General features: G+C 44.2%; 1 protein-coding gene across 1 annotated transcript; it reads left to right on the plus strand.

Annotated features, from left to right (window-relative positions):
- The first annotated feature begins 1,065 nt into the window (after positions 1-1,065).
- On the plus strand, positions 1,066-19,791 carry mccc2 (methylcrotonyl-CoA carboxylase subunit 2). Its single transcript, XM_030359118.1, has 17 exons — positions 1,066-1,285; positions 2,440-2,506; positions 2,690-2,774; positions 2,995-3,096; positions 4,576-4,703; positions 5,684-5,796; positions 7,123-7,236; positions 9,462-9,526; positions 10,716-10,815; positions 11,414-11,509; positions 11,991-12,063; positions 12,159-12,235; positions 13,730-13,796; positions 17,048-17,204; positions 17,561-17,675; positions 18,340-18,425; positions 19,316-19,791. Exons 1-17 carry the CDS (start codon positions 1,154-1,156, stop codon positions 19,431-19,433), a joined length of 1,695 nt encoding a protein of 564 aa, XP_030214978.1. The 5' UTR covers positions 1,066-1,153; the 3' UTR covers positions 19,434-19,791.
- Positions 19,792-21,158: the final 1,367 nt, after the last annotated feature.

The raw sequence follows: 21,158 nt of genomic DNA on the forward strand, positions 1-21,158 counted from the left end.
GAATAAAGCACTTCACGGGTCAAGAGTTTTCATCGCTTTTCATTGAAGCTTTTAGGCTCCGATCCCCCACTTAAAACCAACTTTAGCTTCCAATTATAATTCATAAACGTTTTTTTTTTCTCCTTCTATATTTCAAATCTGCATGATAGGCCTATTGATTACGGAACAACGTTGAAGATGTAACCGAGAATATGGCAGACTAATATTATCATTTCATTTGTACATTTCATGTTGTTTTCAACTTGATCAGGGCTGTTCCAGGACTGATTTGTAAAGAAAATGCTGCTTGCTGTGACCACTCAGCAGAGGTCTGTGTGTAGGTCACAGATGACTGATCTACCAAACCCACAGACATCTATTTAACCAGCAGGTGCTTTGTCGATCAAACTAGCGAGGACTGATCCATCCATCATACTTCTGGTTGGCCACTCCCATGTGTGATGTCACTAAAGGCGCGACTTCAAAATGTCTTGTAATGGCTTATCAACCAAGCCCCATGGGTTATCAACACGGTAAGATAGGGCCCCTTTAACTCGTTCTCTAGGGGTAACAACAAAAATGCAGTTTTCCGCTGTTTTGCTCTTTTGCACTTTGCCTTCACATTATAACTTTGTAACTTATCACAGTGTTTTCTTCTAAGAAGAATATCACTTACTTAGCTGAGATGGTGGGTCAACGTTTTGTCTAGTATCATTCAGTTTCATCTTATATTCTATTAACTTTACTTATATCAAGTGAGGTCACGTTTCCTATCTATCATGCAAATCACTAAGCATATTCTTGGTTGCAACCGTTTGTACAGCCTGGCTAAAAGATGTGGTAGGCATAGACTGAAATATCTTCCAAGGAGAATACTGCAGCTATTCCACATAACACATCCCATGTTTATTATCACTAAATCTTGAAAGATAACAACAATTGCATTGTCTAGGACCACATAAGTAACCTTTTCATTAATTTCCAATCTTTTTCCTATTTAACTTGATTAATTTCCAATCAAGTTAAATTGAAGTAAGTACAAACTCATGCCACTAGGTGGCGATAATAACCCCCACTTCAGTATAACACCAGAAGAAGAGATTTTGTGGTAGGGCTAACCTGCTAGCAGAGAAGACAGTTGCTTTGCAAGTGAACTGCTGGTAACTTTTGCAACATGCTTCTGCAGAAGGTCAGGCCATGGCTGCTCCGCTGCAGAAGCGTTGGCTTGGCCTCCTCCAGGACTTACTATGGGGACCAAGTAGCGACGCTCGGCTCGGCCCCTGACTCCCAGTCTGCGGACTACCAGGTACACATTAGTGCTAAACTTGGCTTATAAAACATGCATGTTTTGTATTTGACAGCTCACTTGTATGATACCTTCTTGGATGACTCGAAGACATTATATTATCCATGAATACTCACAGACGGTCACATGCACCTTATGAGCAAATCATATAAAATACACTCCTAGTTAACACTTTGCCGACTCACTTTCCTCGGTGAGGTCAAACCTTGAGACATTATGGGGTAAAGGTCTTAGCATCACTAATATGATGCCTATACTGTGCCCCCCACATTTTATTGATTGGAACCAGGTACGTTAGATATGTTTGAGACTCAGTGGTGCTTTAGGGTGATATATTTTAACCGAATAAATGACAATACATGTAAGCCACAATATCTCTAACACCCAACACACAATAGAAATAAACATATCAAAATACTAGGCTTTAATGTTATACTATGGGTGATACTTTTCCAAACTATTTTTTAAATAAAGTGAGTTATGGAATAGCGTTTCAATTATATTGTTATGTTGCTGCAAAACCAAAAAATAACACATGGTGGCGGTATAGTCTTTATTATTCTGTTGGTGTATAATTCCATCATCATTGCACAGAAGCAGATGCTATTTATTGAATCTCGTTTTTGCTGAACCCTGGCTAGACTTGACCATACTTGAAGAATTGAGGACCTATTATGTTATGTATAAGCTGTCAACATGTCATATATGGAAGAGCACCTTCAGATACACTCAATCAAAGCCCTAGACACTGAGCTGAACCGATAGAAAGTGAAGCATGATTGACACCTGTCTTGATATGTTGCCTACTAGTATAAATAATATACATGCTGGCGTAGAGCCACAGCAAAAAATAAAGAATTTACTAACGATGAGCACATTATATAAATGATTATTCCTGCTTCCATAATCCGAAGAATGCATGAGAAACCAAATCCAGGTATAACTTTTCCTGACCCAATCGATTAAACATAACTGATTTAATGTTAAATTTCACATCTCATCCATAGACATTGAGACTTTATAGTCGCCTGCCTCCTTTGTTAGCCACCTCAGCAGAATCTGTTTTTGTGGTAGATGCAATCTGTTGGCAACATCATAGTGTTCTCAAGGTTTTTTGTGAAATCCTTGACCGATTGATATATTTGTATTTTCAGAAAAATTATGAGCAAATGCAAGCTCTCGTTGAAGAACTAAAAACCCGGTCAGAGAAGGTCAAACTTGGTAAGTGTCAGGATTCATGAGAGGATAAAGCTGTAGACCCTACTATGTTATGAGGTTAATGTTTAATGTAATGTTCTTATAAAGCCTCATAATATGAATTTGATAAACATTAGGGGATGTAAAAGGGCATGTGGATCTCACCTGTGGTGTGATAATGAACAGAGCCTGCTTTGGTTGATTCAGGTGGAGGAGAGAAGGCCAGGAACCTTCACGTATCTCGGGGCAAGCTCCTACCCAGAGAACGCATAGACAGACTTCTGGATCCTGGGTACTACTCTGCTTCAACAGGCACTTTTACACATTTAGTTTGTTTAATAATAAACATCACATTCAATAGTTCCTCCATGACACTGTAGTCTCTATAATAACCCATGTGTTCAATGAAATAAAACATGAATCGCATACAAGTTTATATGTACTGATGGTTATTATCTAGTAACATTATGCTTTATATTTAAACGATGTACTGCTTCCCCTCTTGTCGCCAGGACGCCATTTTTGGAGTTCTCCCAGTTTGCAGCATATCAGTTGTACGGCAAAGAAGAGGTCCCAGCTGGGGGTATCATCACTGGAATCGGACGGGTTTCAGGGTAAGAATCTCTTGAATATCTTTTTAAATGAGGTCGGATGCCGTTTTGCATCCGTAACCAAACCTGGTGTCTCAACCTGCTAGTGCTCTGTAGCCAGCTAGACGGTTAGCCTCGTAATGAGTGACCAAAGGTTTGATGCCTACTTGCAATCCTCTTCAACATGGCAGTCCTCTTCTTCACTAAACTGTCCTGTCTCTCTCCATTTCTTAACCCAGAAAAATGCTGAATTTGAAACTTGAAACTTGAAACTTTCCACAGGGTCAGTTACTGTTTTGGTAACTAACCCTGACGCCATTGCACCAATATGGATAACAAGCAACAAGACTACGAAAAAATAATTGGCTGGCAACTATTCTATTCATTTTTATCAATAATCTTGTTGCCATCTACCCTGTTTTTAGACCTTGTCTGACTCTCTTAGCCAGTTGCCGCTTCTCGCAACACAATAGAAGTGGAAGCGGCCCAATCCAGCCGAGCCAGCTCTTAAAAGAAGTGTTGCCCGAGTGTTCTGCAGCCAAACAATCACACAGCGAATCCAAACGATCAATAGTTCTAACAAAGAGGGGCTGAACAAGTGTGGTCTGAAACCAGTCAAGTGCATCCCACTGTGGTCTAGCCTAAGTTTCAGTGCGCCAAGTCTAGAGGCGCCGTGTTGTGTTGACGGTGGTAGCGTCTGTGAGGTCACCCTTTGGCTTACACACAACCGTTTAGAGGGTGTAGATCATTCTCCAATGGAGCATCACAGTTTTGAAAGATTTATAGTGGATGAAACACACCATATTTGGCGAGTTGAGGGCTGGAATTTAATATGTCCGTCTTGTCTATAGCCAAAATGTATAAGCATTCTATTAAATAGCATTGTGATAGACTGAACTCCTCCCAGTTAATAGGTGGGAGAATAACAGATTAACAGTGTTCTGTCCACTCTTTCCTCGCTAGCTTGCTCTGCTACCGTGTGACATGACCTAGCGTAGCACAGCTGTACTATGGCGTGTCCATAGTACGATTCTTGTAAACAAAGAGAGGTTGTTGGCCAGTGTTTGTTATTTGTAGAACACATCCGTAACAGGATGTGATTTTATTGGTAACATTATTGTAATCGCTATCGATCAGCATTGGCTACAGATATGTCGTGGTTATTTTAAGCTACAAGCTAGTTGAACTGTTGCACATTGCAGTGTTATAAAAGAAAATAAAAAGGTCAACCAGGACCTCAGAAAATACATAGCATGAAGATGAACTAGCCACTGGGAGCCCAACCGAATGAAAAAAATATTTATTGGCTTTGCGAGATTGAAACCCCATTCCTTCCCATTGACCTAGAACGGCGGCATTGCTGCATCCGCCTACCTCGCACCGCCAAAAAGGCCGTTAAGAAACAACTCATCTCCTCCGTCATGGCTGCTGCTTGGTTGTGATGCACAAGCTCCATTACCAGGGATCCAGTGTATAGCTCTTGTGCCGTCTCATCCCTCACAGAGTGGAGTGTGTCATTGTTGCCAACGACGCCACAGTCAAAGGAGGGACATACTACCCTGTTACAGTGAAAAAGCACCTCCGCGCACAGGAAATAGCCCAGCAGAACCACCTGCCGTGCATATATCTAGGTGAGTGGGTGATCTTTACTTTTACTGGGTCGTAAAAGAGTGCCTAATCAGGGCTAGCTGTATAGGAGAAGATGTTGCCATGGGACACTTTAAAGCTGTTACCATAGACATGTTGTCATTAATTGACACACTACTTTGGAAACAGAACTTTGTTGTTGATGTTGTTGCTTCAAAAAGTGAAGAGAAGTTCATGTTTAAAGACGAAGGCAGCTCTTTATAGACTTTTTCCGGATTGAATAATGGGCAACATGGAACGAGTAAACGCTCCATTATCAGTGTTGGTTTGTCGGTGGACGCGGCATTCCAAGATGAAGCTCACGAATGTAGAGAGAGAGAGAGAGAGAGGGCGGTTTTAAGCCTGACCTAGTGATTCCTGCCTGGGTGCCGCCACCGAAGAAAAGCACTGCCCGGATGAAGCCCTCGGGGCTCCCGAAAGATTGGGCACCATTTATCGAGTCTGACACGGCCAAATAAAGCACTGCACGATTAATGTGCGGGGGCTTTTGCCTGCTTTTCCACTTATTTTCTTTCGGGGTGGATTTGAAATTTGTTATCGCTGTTATTACTTGCTCCCGTCTCACCAAAGGACTCTGTTTAGCTCCTATTGTTTGCGGAGCTACAGTGAAGAAATGATTAAGCCTATGATTATTGATGAGACGGATAATAACATTAGGCGTGTATTTGTTAACACCGGAGAATCCGTTAAGCGGCGCAAAATTGTATTTTACATGATGAATGAAAATCCAATGGGCCATATCTCAACTGGCTAATTGTGTGCGAGTCTATTGGCCCGGGGGGAAAAAGGTCTGTGTTCCTTCCTTCCACAATGCATCAGCTTTGATCAGCCTAAACGGCCGCACCCGGGGCGGGCGTGTAGGTCGGACTAGACTGTACAAAGGAATGAAAGGTCTTACAGCACATTGCTACAGGCCAGACATCAAAGGTCAGCCGATGATGGCGCTCTCTCCCTGCGTTCCCAGTGGATTCCGGCGGAGCCAATCTGCCCAGGCAGGCCGATGTCTTCCCTGACAGGGATCACTTTGGAAGGATCTTTTTCAACCAGGCAAGGCTGTCATCCGAGGGTTTGGCCCAGGTGAGTTTTGACGGTCGTGATTTTGTATTTTCCCTCCAATAAATTGTAGTCTTATTATATATATTTTTCCATTGCTTGCTCTGTGAACGAACCATTGAAACGAGGAAATGATTGATATCGAAATTGGGTTCATTTTATTCTTGTCGCTCCATATTTTAGTTTCTAGTTTTTATTGTGAGGCACATAGGAAGGCCCCAACTCTGTTAGCCGATTGGACTGGAAGTCATAGACCCTGCTGCGCTACACTACTATAACGTAATCATAGGGGATGAAAAATGGATGAAGTCGGGCAGAAAACAAAAGGCAAGTGAAACCGAGAGAGATGTAAAAAAAAAAGAAAAACGTCCTGGAAAAAGTGAATGCCACAGTTCAACCGAGTACTTGCCAACAGAGGTTCTCTGGTCACACCTCACACGGATGTGCAATCAGTTTTGTGCCCAGTTTGTTTTTGTGTTTGTTTATTTGAGTCTGAGATTTAGAGATGTGTTTCGGCGATGGCTGTGGTGGGTGAGAAGCGGAAGCTTCCGGAACACGAGGGCGGTTGTAATCATAGGAAGGTGATGCCTGCAGGCACATCGGTGCAGCGTAAATAGACGGAGGTCGAGAGGTGACCTGTGTCACCGCGTGTTTACCGGCCCGGGGATTCACAAAGAGCAGGGACTCTATTAATTCCTCTCGTCCGGACGGGGACTGGCCTTTCTGAGGGCCCGATGAAATATTTGGCAGCGTTGTCAACATTAATTACTGTGGAGTCTGGGATGCCAAGCGAGTTTGACCCTGTTTTGAAAGCCTCCATATTGAAAAATTATGCCGATGTCCCTTTATATCTCTTCTCCCCTACATCTGAAAGATTCAACTGTTGAGGCTAAAACGGTGACGTTAGTCTACAAGCCTCTATCTGTGAAACCCAAAACATACAGAGCAGAAGCTCTGGTTCATGTTTGAAGCGTGACCCAAAAATGAAAAATAAGGGTATCGTTTTTAGCCATGCAACGCATCTGCCACGTGAATGAGGCAGGGCTGTATTTTAAGATTTCTTGTGTGTTGCATGGACGATAATTTAATAATTGTAGCCCAGGGGCTTTAAGAATCATTCACCTCGCCCTGATAAATGAGAGCCGGAAAAGCGTTGTGGTCAGCATTCTTGAAACTTGGAACATCAGTAGTTTACCGACCGCTGCTGGTTTCGCTCCCGTCTCAGCCTTTACCCGTTTCAACTCCTCCATCGACCTGCTGTTTGTGGTCGACCCAGAACGCACAGCAAACCTCTGAACGGGCTTATGGTTTCCAGAGTGAGTCTGCTAACGCAACCCTTCCCCCTCACAGATCGCGGTGGTGATGGGCTCCTGCACCGCCGGCGGAGCCTACGTACCAGCCATGGCCGACGAGAGCATCATCGTGCGCAAGCAAGGAACCATTTTCCTGGGAGGACCGCCTCTGGTAGGGTCACGTCCTCGATATGTTACAGAGAACGCGGACATCAATAGTATGTTGCTCTGCGTGAGCGTGACGGTGACGGGTGACGTGGCAAAGGTTGATTGGACCCCCTGCCGAAAAAGACATCTGTACCGTGCTCAAGTACGAATGTAATTGAGCACGGTACAGGTGCCTCCCCCTCCGCTGTGCGCTGGTCTGTGCTGCGCACACTAGGCAATCTCAACTGTGCCTGAGTACGGTTGCCTCTTGTACAACCGTCGTCATACGTCACCACCAAGCGTCCGCTGCTTAGTAGAACCACACAGAGAACACAGTTGACCCTTCACTGACTTTGTTGCTTATTTGGAGTCGTCCTACTCAGATACAGCCCTCTCTCACTGAGCGTTTTAACACTGCCAAATAGGCCGTTTTATGCACGCCTTTTCGCAGCACGGTCCGCGCGTTTACACTCCCCGAGGTAAATTGCCTGCTTGAGCTAGAACCCCAATTTACCCTCCCGGACCCTGCACACATTGGTGGTTTATTGGGTTTAACTCTGTTGTAAATGCGATGGCTCCGCGGTTCCAGGGGGGGGGGGGGGGGGCTTGGGTAGTAGTGTCTCCACAGAGACAACGCAGCGATATGATCATGAGCAGTTAACTTCTAATTGGAGAGAAAGTGAAATCCGCGAGCTGCTGATCATGTGAGAGAAGGAGATGCATTCGTATGAAACAAAGACGTTGAAAGATGGTGCGATCTACGAGAGAGTCGCAGAGGAACTGTCCTTACGAGGCTTTTGTCTGGGGAAAAAAACAAAATGTTCAACAAAATAAAAAATATGTTGGCGTTTTTGCACTTGTAAATAGTTAATCGCGTTTGTAGCCTACACTCGGACGTGAACTGATTCTTGCATGCGGGTGTCTTCATTCATAAAAAAAAAACTAAACATTCGGGAGTGTGCAAATTATTCCAAAGAGGTCTAGACTCTTGACCATCGCACCAACGTGAACCGCTTGCCGTCATGTTTACTGTTTAATGGGAATGAAGGGTCGCATGGAGTATGTTATCCAGCTCAGGTTGCGTAGCCGTGCGTGTGCGCGTGTCGGCTCATGAGCATCTGTACTGTATTTGAACTGGACTTGAGTACGGTTGGCGTGCTCACACTAGCCAAACAATCCAGACTTGAGCACGGTACAGATGGGAAACAGACTTGGGCACAGGACAGATGGCCTAGTGGGAGTGCGCCCTTTCAGAGCTTTCAATTCTCTGGGTCAGGACCCATGTGGTGTTGGATTTCAGGGAAAAATAAATAAATAATGATGGATCAATTATTTTAATTAATGACTACATAGTATAATGAATATATGTAAGTATGCAAATTAAAATCTCCAAGGGATCATTTGCCTGTGGAAACACAGACGACCCACTATATGAACAACACGACGAGATTATAACGCACGACTGCGTTATGGAAGGATGGCTAATGAAAGGCCGGTGCCTCTTCTCTGGTTAGTTTCTCTGGTTATGGTAAAAGGCTGAGTGGTTGACGGCAGCGCTCATGCTATCTGCCTCTTGGCTCCGCAGTGTAGCACCACAGTGTAGCTTCATCACCACATGTAGATCTTGTTCCTGGAACATCTAATAGACTGCTGTCTAATCTCATCTGAGAGCCCTGATGCGGTAATGACCCAAGGCCGCACGGATACGCATTCAGGAACTCGACTGTTTCCTGGCCCGCAGACATCGGTTATTATCTTAGGAACTGGTCAGGGGTGTAGGGGAAACACAGAATCAAGATATCTTCTATGATTCGAAATTGATTCACAACTTCCAAAAATTGACCTTTGACTGTTAACATTGTTGCACTCATTTGATAGTACCTTTTCAAATATTAAAAACAACATAATCCTATTTTATACTTTACGTTGCAGGACGTCATTTGCACCATCGCCTTTCTTAGCACTGGTGTGGATCCGCAAATTAGCACAAGTATGTACTGAATCGTGAATCATATTGAATGAAGTTGATTTTGAAGTCTAGTCTAGACTAGCTAGTCTAGACTAGCTAGGGGCGGAATTCTTTCGGTATCTCATGATTTGGTTTGATTTTGTTTCTTGGGGGGTTAACGATTTGATTCAAAATCAACTTCATTCAATATGATTCACGATTCAAAATTGAGGGTCGGTGCATGGAACGTTTCTGGTACGGTGTACGCTTGTGAGAGTGAACATCTCTGCCTCGCGATGTAGGTGAAAGCTGCCACCGGAGAAGAGGTGTCTGCTGAAGACCTGGGCGGGGCTGATCTTCACTGCAGGTAAGAGACCGGTCTTTTATTGTAGGAAGCAGCCTCCCCATGACCTCCCAGCGCCCTGTCTGAGCCGCTGTTCCCTGTGCTGGTGCCACACGGCTAATGGACAGTGATTGGGGAATATATAGTAGTCGCTGCGAGATAAGGATGTGGCTCTGGATAGGACTGCAGTGAATCTAAAGGCTGGTTCCCATTTGTATGATCGCTAATCACATTTCATTAAAGCCCATATGGCTTCCATGTAAATTAATTGATAATTTGCATGAAATAATATGTATTATAATTGTTGTAATTTAGCAATACCATGCGTGAATTTACAATGCGTGTCTGCATGTGTGACAAGGCGCTACGCGTTCGTCACTCTCGTGCGGCTTGCTGACAGCACTATGGAGCAAGCGCTACGGCATGAAAGCAAAGGGAATATTTTTTCAACATCTCAAGGACGAAGTCAAAGATGGTTCAACTCACTGTTTTTTTTTTTGTGTGAACACCGCGACAATTTGCACCAATGATCATTTCTGTTCATCTGCTTTTCATTGTATGAATTATTTATATCCAACCATTTGGTAACCGCTACCAGTGATCAGTAATGTCACAACTTCAGTCGGTCATACTCACCACAGTTCTCCCGTCACTCCTGGTATTTATATCAGGGGATCGCGGTGGTCGAGGCTGTCCCATTAAAGGGGTATTTCCATTTCTGGCAATAGTATGTGTGACTTGTATGTCGTTGCAGGCTTTTAGAGTAAGGTAATGGATTTTTATTATATTTCAATCATACATTAAAGGGGACTTTTGACTGTTTTAGTATGTGATTGTTATTAAGTGATATTTATTTATTTAAGCCTGGGTATGGTTGGTGTTGGAGGGGGATAGGAGAAGGCCAGAATATAGTCTTGTTCTATGCCCATCCTTACAGGCTGGTAAGAGCCTTCAAGTTTGTTTTACTATGTTAGTTGTGTTTGTCTTAATGTAGGATGTATGTGAGATCAGCTAAAGCATTTTAAATAAATGGAAATTTCAACGCCTGCTCAACTTTAATCGAGCCTCCGACTATGATAGACCACGACAACACGTGTGTTGTGCAGTTAATTGTATCCTGAAGCATATCATACGTGATCGTTGATTTGATCTGTAATCTGCTAAGCATCCCATGTATGCTAATGTGTAATCAGATGGGTTTCCCGTTCCACAGGAAGTCTGGCGTTACGGATCACTACGCCTTAGACGACAACCACGCTCTACACCTGGCGCGGAAGGCCGTCCGGAACCTCAACTACAGGAAGAACATGGAGGCAGGTCTCGCCGTCATGACGACCGTCTGCACGAGCAAACCCGCGACGTCGACCAAGGCCTTGTTTCAACGTGTGACTTGTTTGTGAAATCAAGGCGTTGTTAGCCTGCTGAGACGGCAGTGGGAGTCCACATTTTCTCCTTGTTAGATGTATTTTGCGTGGCGTATTTCAGTGGTGACCCGCTGTGGGTAAATTATGCTTATCAAAACAAGCGAGTTGTAGTCCTTCGAACTGTTTAACACGTTTCCCTCGAGGACTTGTTTTTGGCAGAGATGTAAGAGGGAAAGCAATGCATATCATGGAAGTGTAGAGTAGTATTCATCATTTAACAGTTGAAAGGATAAGGATGATTTTCTTTATTTTTCAATGATCATTGGACTTCATGTTTAGTTACATCAGAAGTCAAGCCAATGTTCTGTGTTGTTTTTTTTTTGCACCGCATTATACATAATCAGCCGGGGACCTTCATGAGTGGGAGTCGGTGAATCACACATTGAGTTCTCAAAGAAGGAGAAGCAGCCAAAGCAGAGCCCTGTGACAATAACCCATGTCTAGGCATCCGTAACACGTCTGCCATCATTTTGTTCTCCCCCCTAAGGTGACCATCGAGCCGTCAGAGCCCCCTCTCTACCCGGCAGATGAGTTGTACGGCATCGTCGGGGCAAATCTCAAGCGTAACTTTGATGTTAGAGAGGTAACACGCGCTCACTCATGCACACACACACACACACACACACTCCCACTCGCACTCTCTCTCAGGTTTTGCACTGTCGAAGTCCAAAACCTTCGCCTGGATTTGAATTTGGCCTCAGTTGGTTGGGGATGGTTTGTGTGTTTGTGTGTGTGTGTGTGTGTGTGTGTGTGTGTCAAGTTTATGTTATATAAGAACAAAGCCATTTGAATATGTGTGTGAGCCCTTTCTTCATTCGGCAGTGCTTACAGTTTAGGTCCTGCCCAAATACTGTGAAACGTACCAATTCTTTCTGGACGAATAATCTGTTTGTTATACTTGAATCACGGTAACAAGCTTTGCCTCACAAACATTATTTGTCAAATGGCCAACAAAATGTGTTGTTTAACAATAGCTCTGCATGCAATCACCCTTTAACCGAGAGTTAAAAGTGATGTTTTATTCTGCATCAGTGTTAACTTTTCGCGTGTCCTCCTGGTTCCAGGTAATTGCCCGGGTCGTGGACGGGAGTAAATTTGATGAGTTCAAAGCGTTCTACGGGGATACGCTTGTTACAGGTTACTATATTCTTCCATTCTCTCACTGCAGTGCAGACATTCCCATTCCTTCAAGTTCCGTCCTCTGTCTGACTTTATTGTCCAACTGTTTTCAGGTTTTTCCAGAATCTTCGGCTACCCCGTTGGAATCATCGGCAACAATGGAGTGCTGTTTTCAGAGTCTGCGAAGAAGGTAATATTCCATGTCTCTTACTTTTGGCAAACAGTTCCTGTGTTTTGAGGATAGCAAAAAAAAACGTTGGAACCAACGCAGAAGGAAGTTAAAACAAATTAGAGGGTCGTCCAGTTGCCTGGATGAATGGCATTGAGGGATCGATTCTAAAGGCAAAAGCAACCGTCTCTTCTCCCTGTTTCACTTTCCTTTTGAACAACCACGGAAGTTTCATGCCACCGAAAGCAAGTGCCTATTTGTCGTCCACGAGAGAGCCTGTACTCGTTAGCCGGGGAGGCAACATTGCCACTTTGCATCGCTGGGGTCAAGAAATGCATAGATTCACACCGAGCGAATCCTTTTAAATAAAACCAATTTGAATCCGGCCTGACACGTTTGAGATGTGTGACTGGTGGCGGTTTGACCGCTGCCTCACCAGTCAATTGGAAATAACACTTCAGACTCGCTCGCCTCTTGATTTGGCAAGATGACATTTGAATAAATGCAATTGGATGCCTTGGTGGTGGTGGGGGTTGGGGCAGAAAAGCTAATATTTAGACAAACGAAAGGACATCAGCTGGTCCCCCTACTTCCCCGAAGTCCCCATCGAGGTGCAGAGGCTTCAATTATACAGTCCAACACATTTATAAAAGCCTTGTGTTCCCCCACCACCAAACAGATACTTCATAAAACAAAACAAGAAGACGTCTCTTATCAGACAACGGGAGTTAAATCTGTTGTGGCCACAATGGAAGACACAATCCAATCAGTTGAGACGTGACAGGTTTCCAGGACAGCTGTCAGAGCCGGCTCCTCGGTACCACCCGTCTGTGGCGCTGACAGGAGGATGGCCGCGGTCTTTGCGTAGCTATCATCCCGGGCCAAACAAACCCTGATTGTTATTACTTTAATCGTGGATCCCCATCTGTTTTAAGGTTTCTGGGATTAAAACGACAAAGGCAAAGCCCTGGTCTGATTTGTGTTCCACTACACCCAACGTTCCCTCACTTCTTGGCTCCTGGAGTACTGTAGGCCTCAAGTGTACCTGTTGTGGTGGATGGTAATCTCTGCTCCCGTTGACAGTCTAATGGTTCCGTTGTTAAACTCCTGATAGCCACTTTTGTAGTCATTTTGTATTTCTTTTTTTTAGGGTGACAGGCACCCTCTACCAATTGTACCAGGCTCTGCGATGATTACGCTACCATGTCATTTGCTCTGTCATCGGGACCAAATGTGATGCTGAATATAGAGAATGCTTAATATTTTAGTGCGTTACTGCGAAGTGTGAGAACCTTAAAAATCTCTCTGTGAAATGAATTGAGGCTGAGAAGGGAGGGCCTGTTTGTCTTGTTTTTGTTTGGTAGTAAGGTGGATTGGAGTCAGACTTGTGTTACTTAGTCATTTACTTAGTTACTTAGTCAAAATCCCATCTCTTTGTTTGAATTGTATCTTCTGTGTTCCTGGCCTCTACCCATGAAAATAAACATTGACAACTTTGTTTTTTTTCTTCTACAGGCGACCCATTTTATTGAGCTATGTTGTCAGCGTAAGATCCCACTCATTTTCCTGCAAAACATAACCGGTAAGTGTGTTTTGTTTGACTCGCTACTAGGGATGTCCGATATTGGCTTTTATGCCGATATCCGATATGCGATATTGTCCAACTCTAAATTTTCGATTCCGATATCAGCCGATACCGATGTCGATAATTGGGTTATTTTTCTTCAAACCTAATTTAGGTAACATTACATATCTCCTGTTGTGGAATTAACACAACATGCTTAATGTTATTGTGAAGCCCCACTGGATGCACTCTTGAATGCAACAAGGCTTTCCAAATGTTAACATGGTCTGTGCAAAATAAGAAAAATACTTCAACTTAATTTAAGGGAAAAGTGCCATGTTTATTTTTATTTTTATTTTATTTTTTTTTCAAAAAAAATCCGATACCGATATTGACAGATATTACATTTTTATGCTAATATCGGGCCGATAATATCGGTGGGCTGATAATATCGGACATCTCTACTCGCTACATTATTGGGTGTAAATCATCACGTGTTGGTTGCAATAGTCTTTGAGGTACTGTACAATATATTTTTTCTGAGCCACAACGACTTGAAAATGAGTGTGCTCCGTTTCATTCGTTTTTATTTTTGAAACCAGATCAACAAGTCGAACATTAACTTAATCAAAAATTATTTTTCGATCGGGCGAGGGGGACGCGGGGGTCGGCAAAGTTCTACAAATACTTTCAAGACAAGAGCCTGCTGTTGTTAGACTTGTAAGGCAGCCTTCAAGATAATCTACTCTGCATTATTCTTTTGTTGTCACAAAAACAAAGTGGTAAAAATATATAATTTGGTTATTGTATCGTAAGATATAAATGGCATTTCTCCACCTTGCTCATCCAACACCATACTCCAAGTCCCAGTCATCTGAGGGTGGTGAGTAGTATATGGTGTATGCGCCGGGGCCATTCAAAAGCCTTGGTTTATTCTACATTTATGCTGCACCTGGTGTTATTGGCACTATGTACCCTTGGAGGGAACAGGGTGTTACAGCTGACAAACAGGGTATCGCATTGGTTCTCCATTTGTTGGAGAAAATAGTAGTGCACTTATAGTTTGCCTGATGATGAGAGATGCATGAGCCTCCATTCTGATTGGTGCCACTTTCTCAAACAACACAGAAAATTCATCACGTAATGTAATTCATAAAACTATTTTATTTATCAAATGTTATCCAGTATGACATGCTGTTTAGTGAGTCAATGGAGTGAGAGCAGACAGTGTTCCACCCAAATTAATCAAATATAAAATGTCATTATCCAAAAACAAATGATATACAAATTATTAATGTTATATCTTTTTGCACATTCTGCTTTTGATAAAAAAAAATACCTTATAGCTATCATAAGGTATCTCGTCAGGTTAACAGCAGATTGTATTTTATTTATAAAATAGGAATAACTAAGTATTTTATCGACGTTGGAAGGTGAAAAAGACAAACCAAACGCTGCTTATAGCTTTTCTGTTGCTGGTTGAAGTAAAAAAATCAATCAAGCTGCTTTTTGTTAATCTGCTTTTAAAAATAAGTTTTAAAAAGCGGGGTACACAGATTCTTGACCCAGATCAAACCAAGATTTTATTTGGGCCTGTGAAGCGTCTTTATGAACTCTGAGTTTAAAGGAGCAATATGTAACAATTGTACTGTACTAAATCCTAAAATGACCACAATATGTCATCCGTGCTAAATCAAAATACTGTCACCTCCATGATCAACTGATCATCGAGTCTGCGCGCCTTGCGCGGGGTAAAAAAATAAAAGAGACAACTCTCCAATGTTGTGAATTTACCCATTTGTTACGCTCTGCATATCGATGATGCACTTTAACTCGATCAAACTTTATAGAGAAGATCTTAGCGTTGTAAAAAAACATATTTGGATCCTCTCAAACTAGCTGTAGGTGTATTACTGGCTGAGACTTGAGAGATACTGGCAGACTAGCTTCTCTAACACCGGGATTCCACCGGACGCGTCGCGCCGCAGAACGGCTGCGTCCTCTGCCCTGCGTCCATTCCTACCGGGCGCGTAACGGCAGCGTAGGGCTGCCTTGCGAGCCAGCCGTATTCACGCGAGATCACGCGATAATCCTAAACCTAATGTACTCACCTTCCACTCCCAAAACTATTGCAATTAAATGCCACGCTTTGTCCTTTCTGACATTTTCCTTATAAAAATGATGATTTGGTACATAAATGACTTCATGTTGCTGAACTTTGACAATGAGTCTCTCGTCGTCCATGTTGCCGACCCTCTGAGACCCTTTGATTGATTGACTGCTGACCTGGTGCCAACGGTCATGACGTAATAATGTTGATGTGAAGTTACATGAGCTGAGTATTGTGTTTTATTTTGAAAATTGACCGGATGCTCTATGGCTTTTACTTTTCACTTCCTGCCCGGCTCGACCTGCTCTGTCGAAATTGACGCGGTTTAGCAGCGGCTCGCGGCAAAAATAGAATTGGAAGGAAAGATAGCGCCGCGGCGCGGCACGCCGCTCCTGGGACGCTGCTGAAACGTTCCGCGGCGCGCCCGGTGGAAATGGTCTCATTGATTAGAGTGGAAGCGATCAGCAGCGGTGACCGCGGCGGAGCCGTCCCGCGGCGCGTACGCCTCCGGTGGAATCGAGCCTTTAGGCATTGCTCCCCTGATAGGGAGAACAGTGGCAAGGGGAGCTTGAGTGCAAGATAACAGGTCGGTTATGAGAGAAATTCTCTCAATGGCTACACACCTCCACCAAATTGCCTGAATTTGAGTAAGAAGCTACCTTACAAAGCGTAGAACCACTGAACACCTCACCAGCAGAAGAACACCTCAACATCTGGAAGGCAAGACAAAGAAAGCCTACTCCCACAGACGTAAAGAAACAACACCTGTTGAAACAACTCCCTCCAGGCCGGAAAGACAACTGGGTCGACTGCTAAGCGCTAAAACGCCTCAGTGGTGCAGTGGGAGGTTGTACTTCAGTAATGGGGACATCCCACCAGCTCAACCATGTGTGACCGCAAAAAACCGAGACCGTATAAGAGGCCCACTGTTGACAGTGACCAGCGCTAGAGAAGACCTGGCCATGTTCACTCTAGCCCGGCTTTGTGTAAAGAAGTGGGCAAGCACAGTCTGACGTAGGATAAGAAAGCAGAATTACCGGAACAAAGTTGTCCTTTGATTTGTGACACCCTGATCTCTGTACTCGTCTTCTGAGAAGCGTGGTTTTATCTGCATTTGTTTTACGTGTGTTTTTGTGTGATCGTTCCTTCCCTGTGCTAGGCTTCATGGTGGGCCGTGAGTACGAAGCCGGGGGTATCGCTAAGGACGGAGCCAAGATGGTGATGGCGGTCGCCTGCGCCGACGTGCCCAAGATCACAGTCCTCATCGGGGGATCCTACGGAGCGGGGAACTACGGCATGTGTGGGCGGGCTTACAGGTAACCAGGCCCCCCCCCCCCCACCCGTGGAAATTTCCGGTTAAATTCAGTGACGTCACCAAATTGTCAGATACGAACAATCCATTTCATGATCGCTGAACCGTTGGCCCGATGAGTGCAATTAAGTTCTTATCGCATGGAAGGTGATTCATGAAATGCGTCACAAGGGGGGGAAGGGGGGGGGGGTAACCATGACGATGATTCACCGTTAATGTATTCGTCAGCAACTTGTCTCTTTATCCATTTTTTACCTGACCTCGGTTGAGAGTAGAAGCAGTTGTTCTTCATGTTTTACATGGCTTGCTAAGTGGTTGAATGGGCCTCACACTGACCCTCTGCCCCCCCCCCCCCTGTAGCCCAAGGTTCCTCTACATGTGGCCCAACTCGAGGATCTCTGTGATGGGGGGGGAGCAGGCTGCCACAGTGCTAGCAACCATCACTAAGGACCAGAAGGCCCGCGAGGGCAAAGAGGTGTGTGTGTGTGTGTGTGTGTGTGTGTGTGTGTGTGTGTGTGTGTGTGTGTGTGTGTGTGTGTGTGTGTGTGTGTGTGTGTGTGTGTGTGTGTGTGTGTGTGTGTGTGTGTGTGTGTGTGTGCGTTAATTAATTAAAGGGGACATATTATACCACCAGGTGCGAGTGTGATTAGCCTTACGAAAATCTGCCCCTAATGACATCACTAGTGGGCGTGTCCACTAGGTGGACACGTCATATGGGGCAGATTTTCAAACGTCTTGTAAGGCTAATCACACTCACACCTGTTGGTATAATACGTCCCCTTTAAACAAATTGGAACAGAGGCTCAACCTGTTTTGTTGTTGTCTGTAAGGCGTTCAACAAAAATTGTCAAATTGTTGTTATTGATTATTTCACGCTACCTTTTTTGAAGAGTAAGTAAGAAAAGGGCTGTTTATCCAGTAAAACCGAAGCTCTCGAGTTTACTGGAGCGGTTTACTGGCCCGCCTCGGCCTCTCAAACATGGAGTTGACTATCAAAGGAGCATCGCAGCGTCTATCTACATAGGTCTATGGTGACGACCGCTACAATTGTATTTTATTTTTCGTAGGTGGAAGCTCTACTGCTAAAATGGGGGGTTTACATTCCCTCCTGATGCTAACTCGTGACAATCTCTCCCCAGTTCACGGCAGAACAGGAGGCTGCCATGAAGGAGCCAATAGTGCGTCGCTTCGAGGAGGAGGGGAACCCCTATTTCAGCAGTGCCAGGTCGGTCTCCCATGTTGGGCCTCCAGTAGTACAACACACCCTGCTTTCCATGTTCAGTAGGACAACACGCATGTCCACGTGCACCAAATCTGAACAAAGTGTATTTTTAAAGTTTGACAGAATCTATTGTATTGGAGAAATCCTTCACAAGGACATTTAGTTGTCACACACCTACCCACCCACCTACCTCCCTACCTCCCTACCTACCTACCTACCTACCTACCTACCTACCTACCTACCTACCTACCTACCTACCTACCTCCCTACCTACCTACCTCCCTACCTAATTTGAAAAGGCGGATTTCAAAAACACCACGGCCGGGTGGTACAGTGCTAAAAAGGAGTCTTTTTCGCTGACGCAATCTCTAGCCAGAGTTTCTTCACAAGAGATTTCTAGCCTTCAAAATTATATAAATTCTCTTTTTTCCCACTCCGTGCACCGCAGTCGCACCTCAGTCGCACCGCTAGCCTCTTGTTTGCGCTCGCCTGTGTCGCATCTGTCCCAACTAATTGATGAGCCATTACTCCCCTCTCTGCGCGTCCCGTTTCAAGCTCCAGAAGTTCCTCCTCTGTCAATTCGGGCTCGAACAAATAGGTTTCCGGATCAGTGTCTGAGAATGAATAATCATCCTTGATTTGTTCAAATGTTTGGAACCGGCCTACCACGGAGAATGACACACTTACTATGCTGCCAGCTCTTTGTGGGTGCTTCAAATCACTTGTGGTGGTGGTGGCGTTGTTGTCTCATTATCGTTGAGCACAGCTGAAGAAAAAAAACGGTGATTCGGGAAAAAGAACTTGCAGCACTGTGGTGACTTTTTCAAGTCCTGGTTCTGCTCGATTGTGTCCGGTGGTCTAACGCCTCGCTGTTTGTGTTTTTGATTGACAAGGCTGTGGGACGACGGCATCATCGACCCGGCGGACACCCGGCTGGTGCTGGGGCTGAGTCTCAGCGCCGCGCTCAACGCACCCATGAAGAAGACCCAGTTTGGCGTGTTCCGGATGTAGCGCTCTGCCGGTCGGCTTCGCCCCCCCCCCCCCCCCCCCCCCCGCGTGTGCTTTGACGAATCCACGGACTGTGGAGTGATGGGGACGGTTACCGGTGTGGAGAGAGTGATATTAATATAGATTTATTGGACACCATGACAGGATATCTGCGGTGCCCGGAACACTGTTAACTGCCTTTTTAATGGGCGCCTTTCCCGCACTAGGCGACATTAAGAACCACCATAATGACTTCATGTTGTAATCGTAAGCTTTGTGTGTGTGTTTCACAAAATGATTTTGTAAGTTAGGAAAAACACGAAAATAAGTGGTCATTTAAAACTTTTTGGGAATAAATGTCATGATTTTCCTGTATGGTCAATACTGATTATTTATTGTTTTTGCTGAGCAGCTTGTATGAAAATCAATAGGGGGCACTGTTTGGCTGTAAATAACGTATTTCAGTATAATGGAGACAGGCTAAAGGACATGTTCTTATTTACAACATTTGACAGCAGTTATTATACTGCATTGAAGGTGAATATTTCACCACAGTGTAGGAGGGTTAAAAGCAATCTGGAATCGGCCGGACATGTAGCTTTTCCTTTGTTGCTTTAGTTTAACAAAATCATTGACCTGAATATTATTCTCTTTTCATCGATTTTTCTTTGTTCATAGATGATTCTCTGTTCATGGTGTAGAGAATTCTATATTCAGTGTATGGAGATCATTTGATATCGTCTAAATGATACGTCTGTTTGATTATTCTTTATCGTTATAGCTATATATCTGTTTAAATAGACACCCACACCCACATACATACTTGGATGATTTTCTCTACTTGGTGTGTATGTAGGGGATTCTAAAAGTCTAGCAATGTAGCATGCTGGTCTTTAGAAAATAAGTATAAATAGTTTCCACTTTAATATATCGCTGCATTAAAAATGAGGGCTTTGCCTTTCCACACTAAGCAAGGCTCCTACACATAATACATAGAGCAATATTCCTCAAAGCAGTCCTCGAAAGAAGAAAATATCCCCACTGCTAAACTTGAGTATTTTCCCATTCGGTGGCTTCCCTTTCTGTCTTTCTAAATAATGGGTTCCACCCAGTGGCTCTTTGCCTCATATTTCACATCAAAAACTCGCTCTGGCACCAATACTAATTCAGATATTTGGCTGCTCCTTCACTCACATCCAGGCAAAGGAGAGGTGTAACGGCGCATTTAAAGTTGAAAAGCAGTCATGAATGTATTTTATTTTTTGTCAGGCCAGCACGGCTGAAAGGACCAGGCCAGGGTATGTCTTTGCCCCCCCTTCAACCCCTTTATCCTCCCCGGAGAAGTGAGACACTCACAGTGGGAATGGGATTGCTTTGAACACGAAGGGACTGGCTGGCTCGACTTCTGGAAAGAATATATTTGCTCAGGTGTGCAAGTGTGCGCGGGGGAGTCTGTTGCCAAACCCTTTACAACCTTACCTCGCCACCACCTCCACTCAGGGAGCTGGCGAGCCCCATCCTCTGGTTCTGACGACTGTTCTTCTGAATGCCCATCGCTGCTGGACGGCAAGGTGAACGAGTAAAAAATAATAATTTAAGTATTCATCTCCGGTGGGTGATTGATGGCTCCACCGTGATTATTCCCAAACAAGCCGGCAATACAATGCATTGACGAATCATGCATCTGAACATTTCTAACTATGCTATCAGGCGTGTGAATTCAAAGCACAGATAACAATATTGTCCCCA

This window comes from Gadus morhua, chromosome 6 (assembly GCF_902167405.1).
Source record: "Gadus morhua chromosome 6, gadMor3.0, whole genome shotgun sequence".
Classification (NCBI taxonomy): domain Eukaryota; kingdom Metazoa; phylum Chordata; class Actinopteri; order Gadiformes; family Gadidae; genus Gadus; species Gadus morhua.

Coding starts and splice junctions, on each gene's coding strand:
- mccc2 (XM_030359118.1), top strand. CDS start 1,154: ATGCTTCTGCAGAAGGTCAGGCCATGGCTGCTCCGCTGCAGAAGCGTT. Junction 10,816..11,413: donor ACTACAGGAAGAACATGGAG/GCAGGTCTCGCC, acceptor CTCCCCCCTAAG/GTGACCATCGAGCCGTCAGA. Junction 12,064..12,158: donor CGGGGATACGCTTGTTACAG/GTTACTATATTC, acceptor AACTGTTTTCAG/GTTTTTCCAGAATCTTCGGC.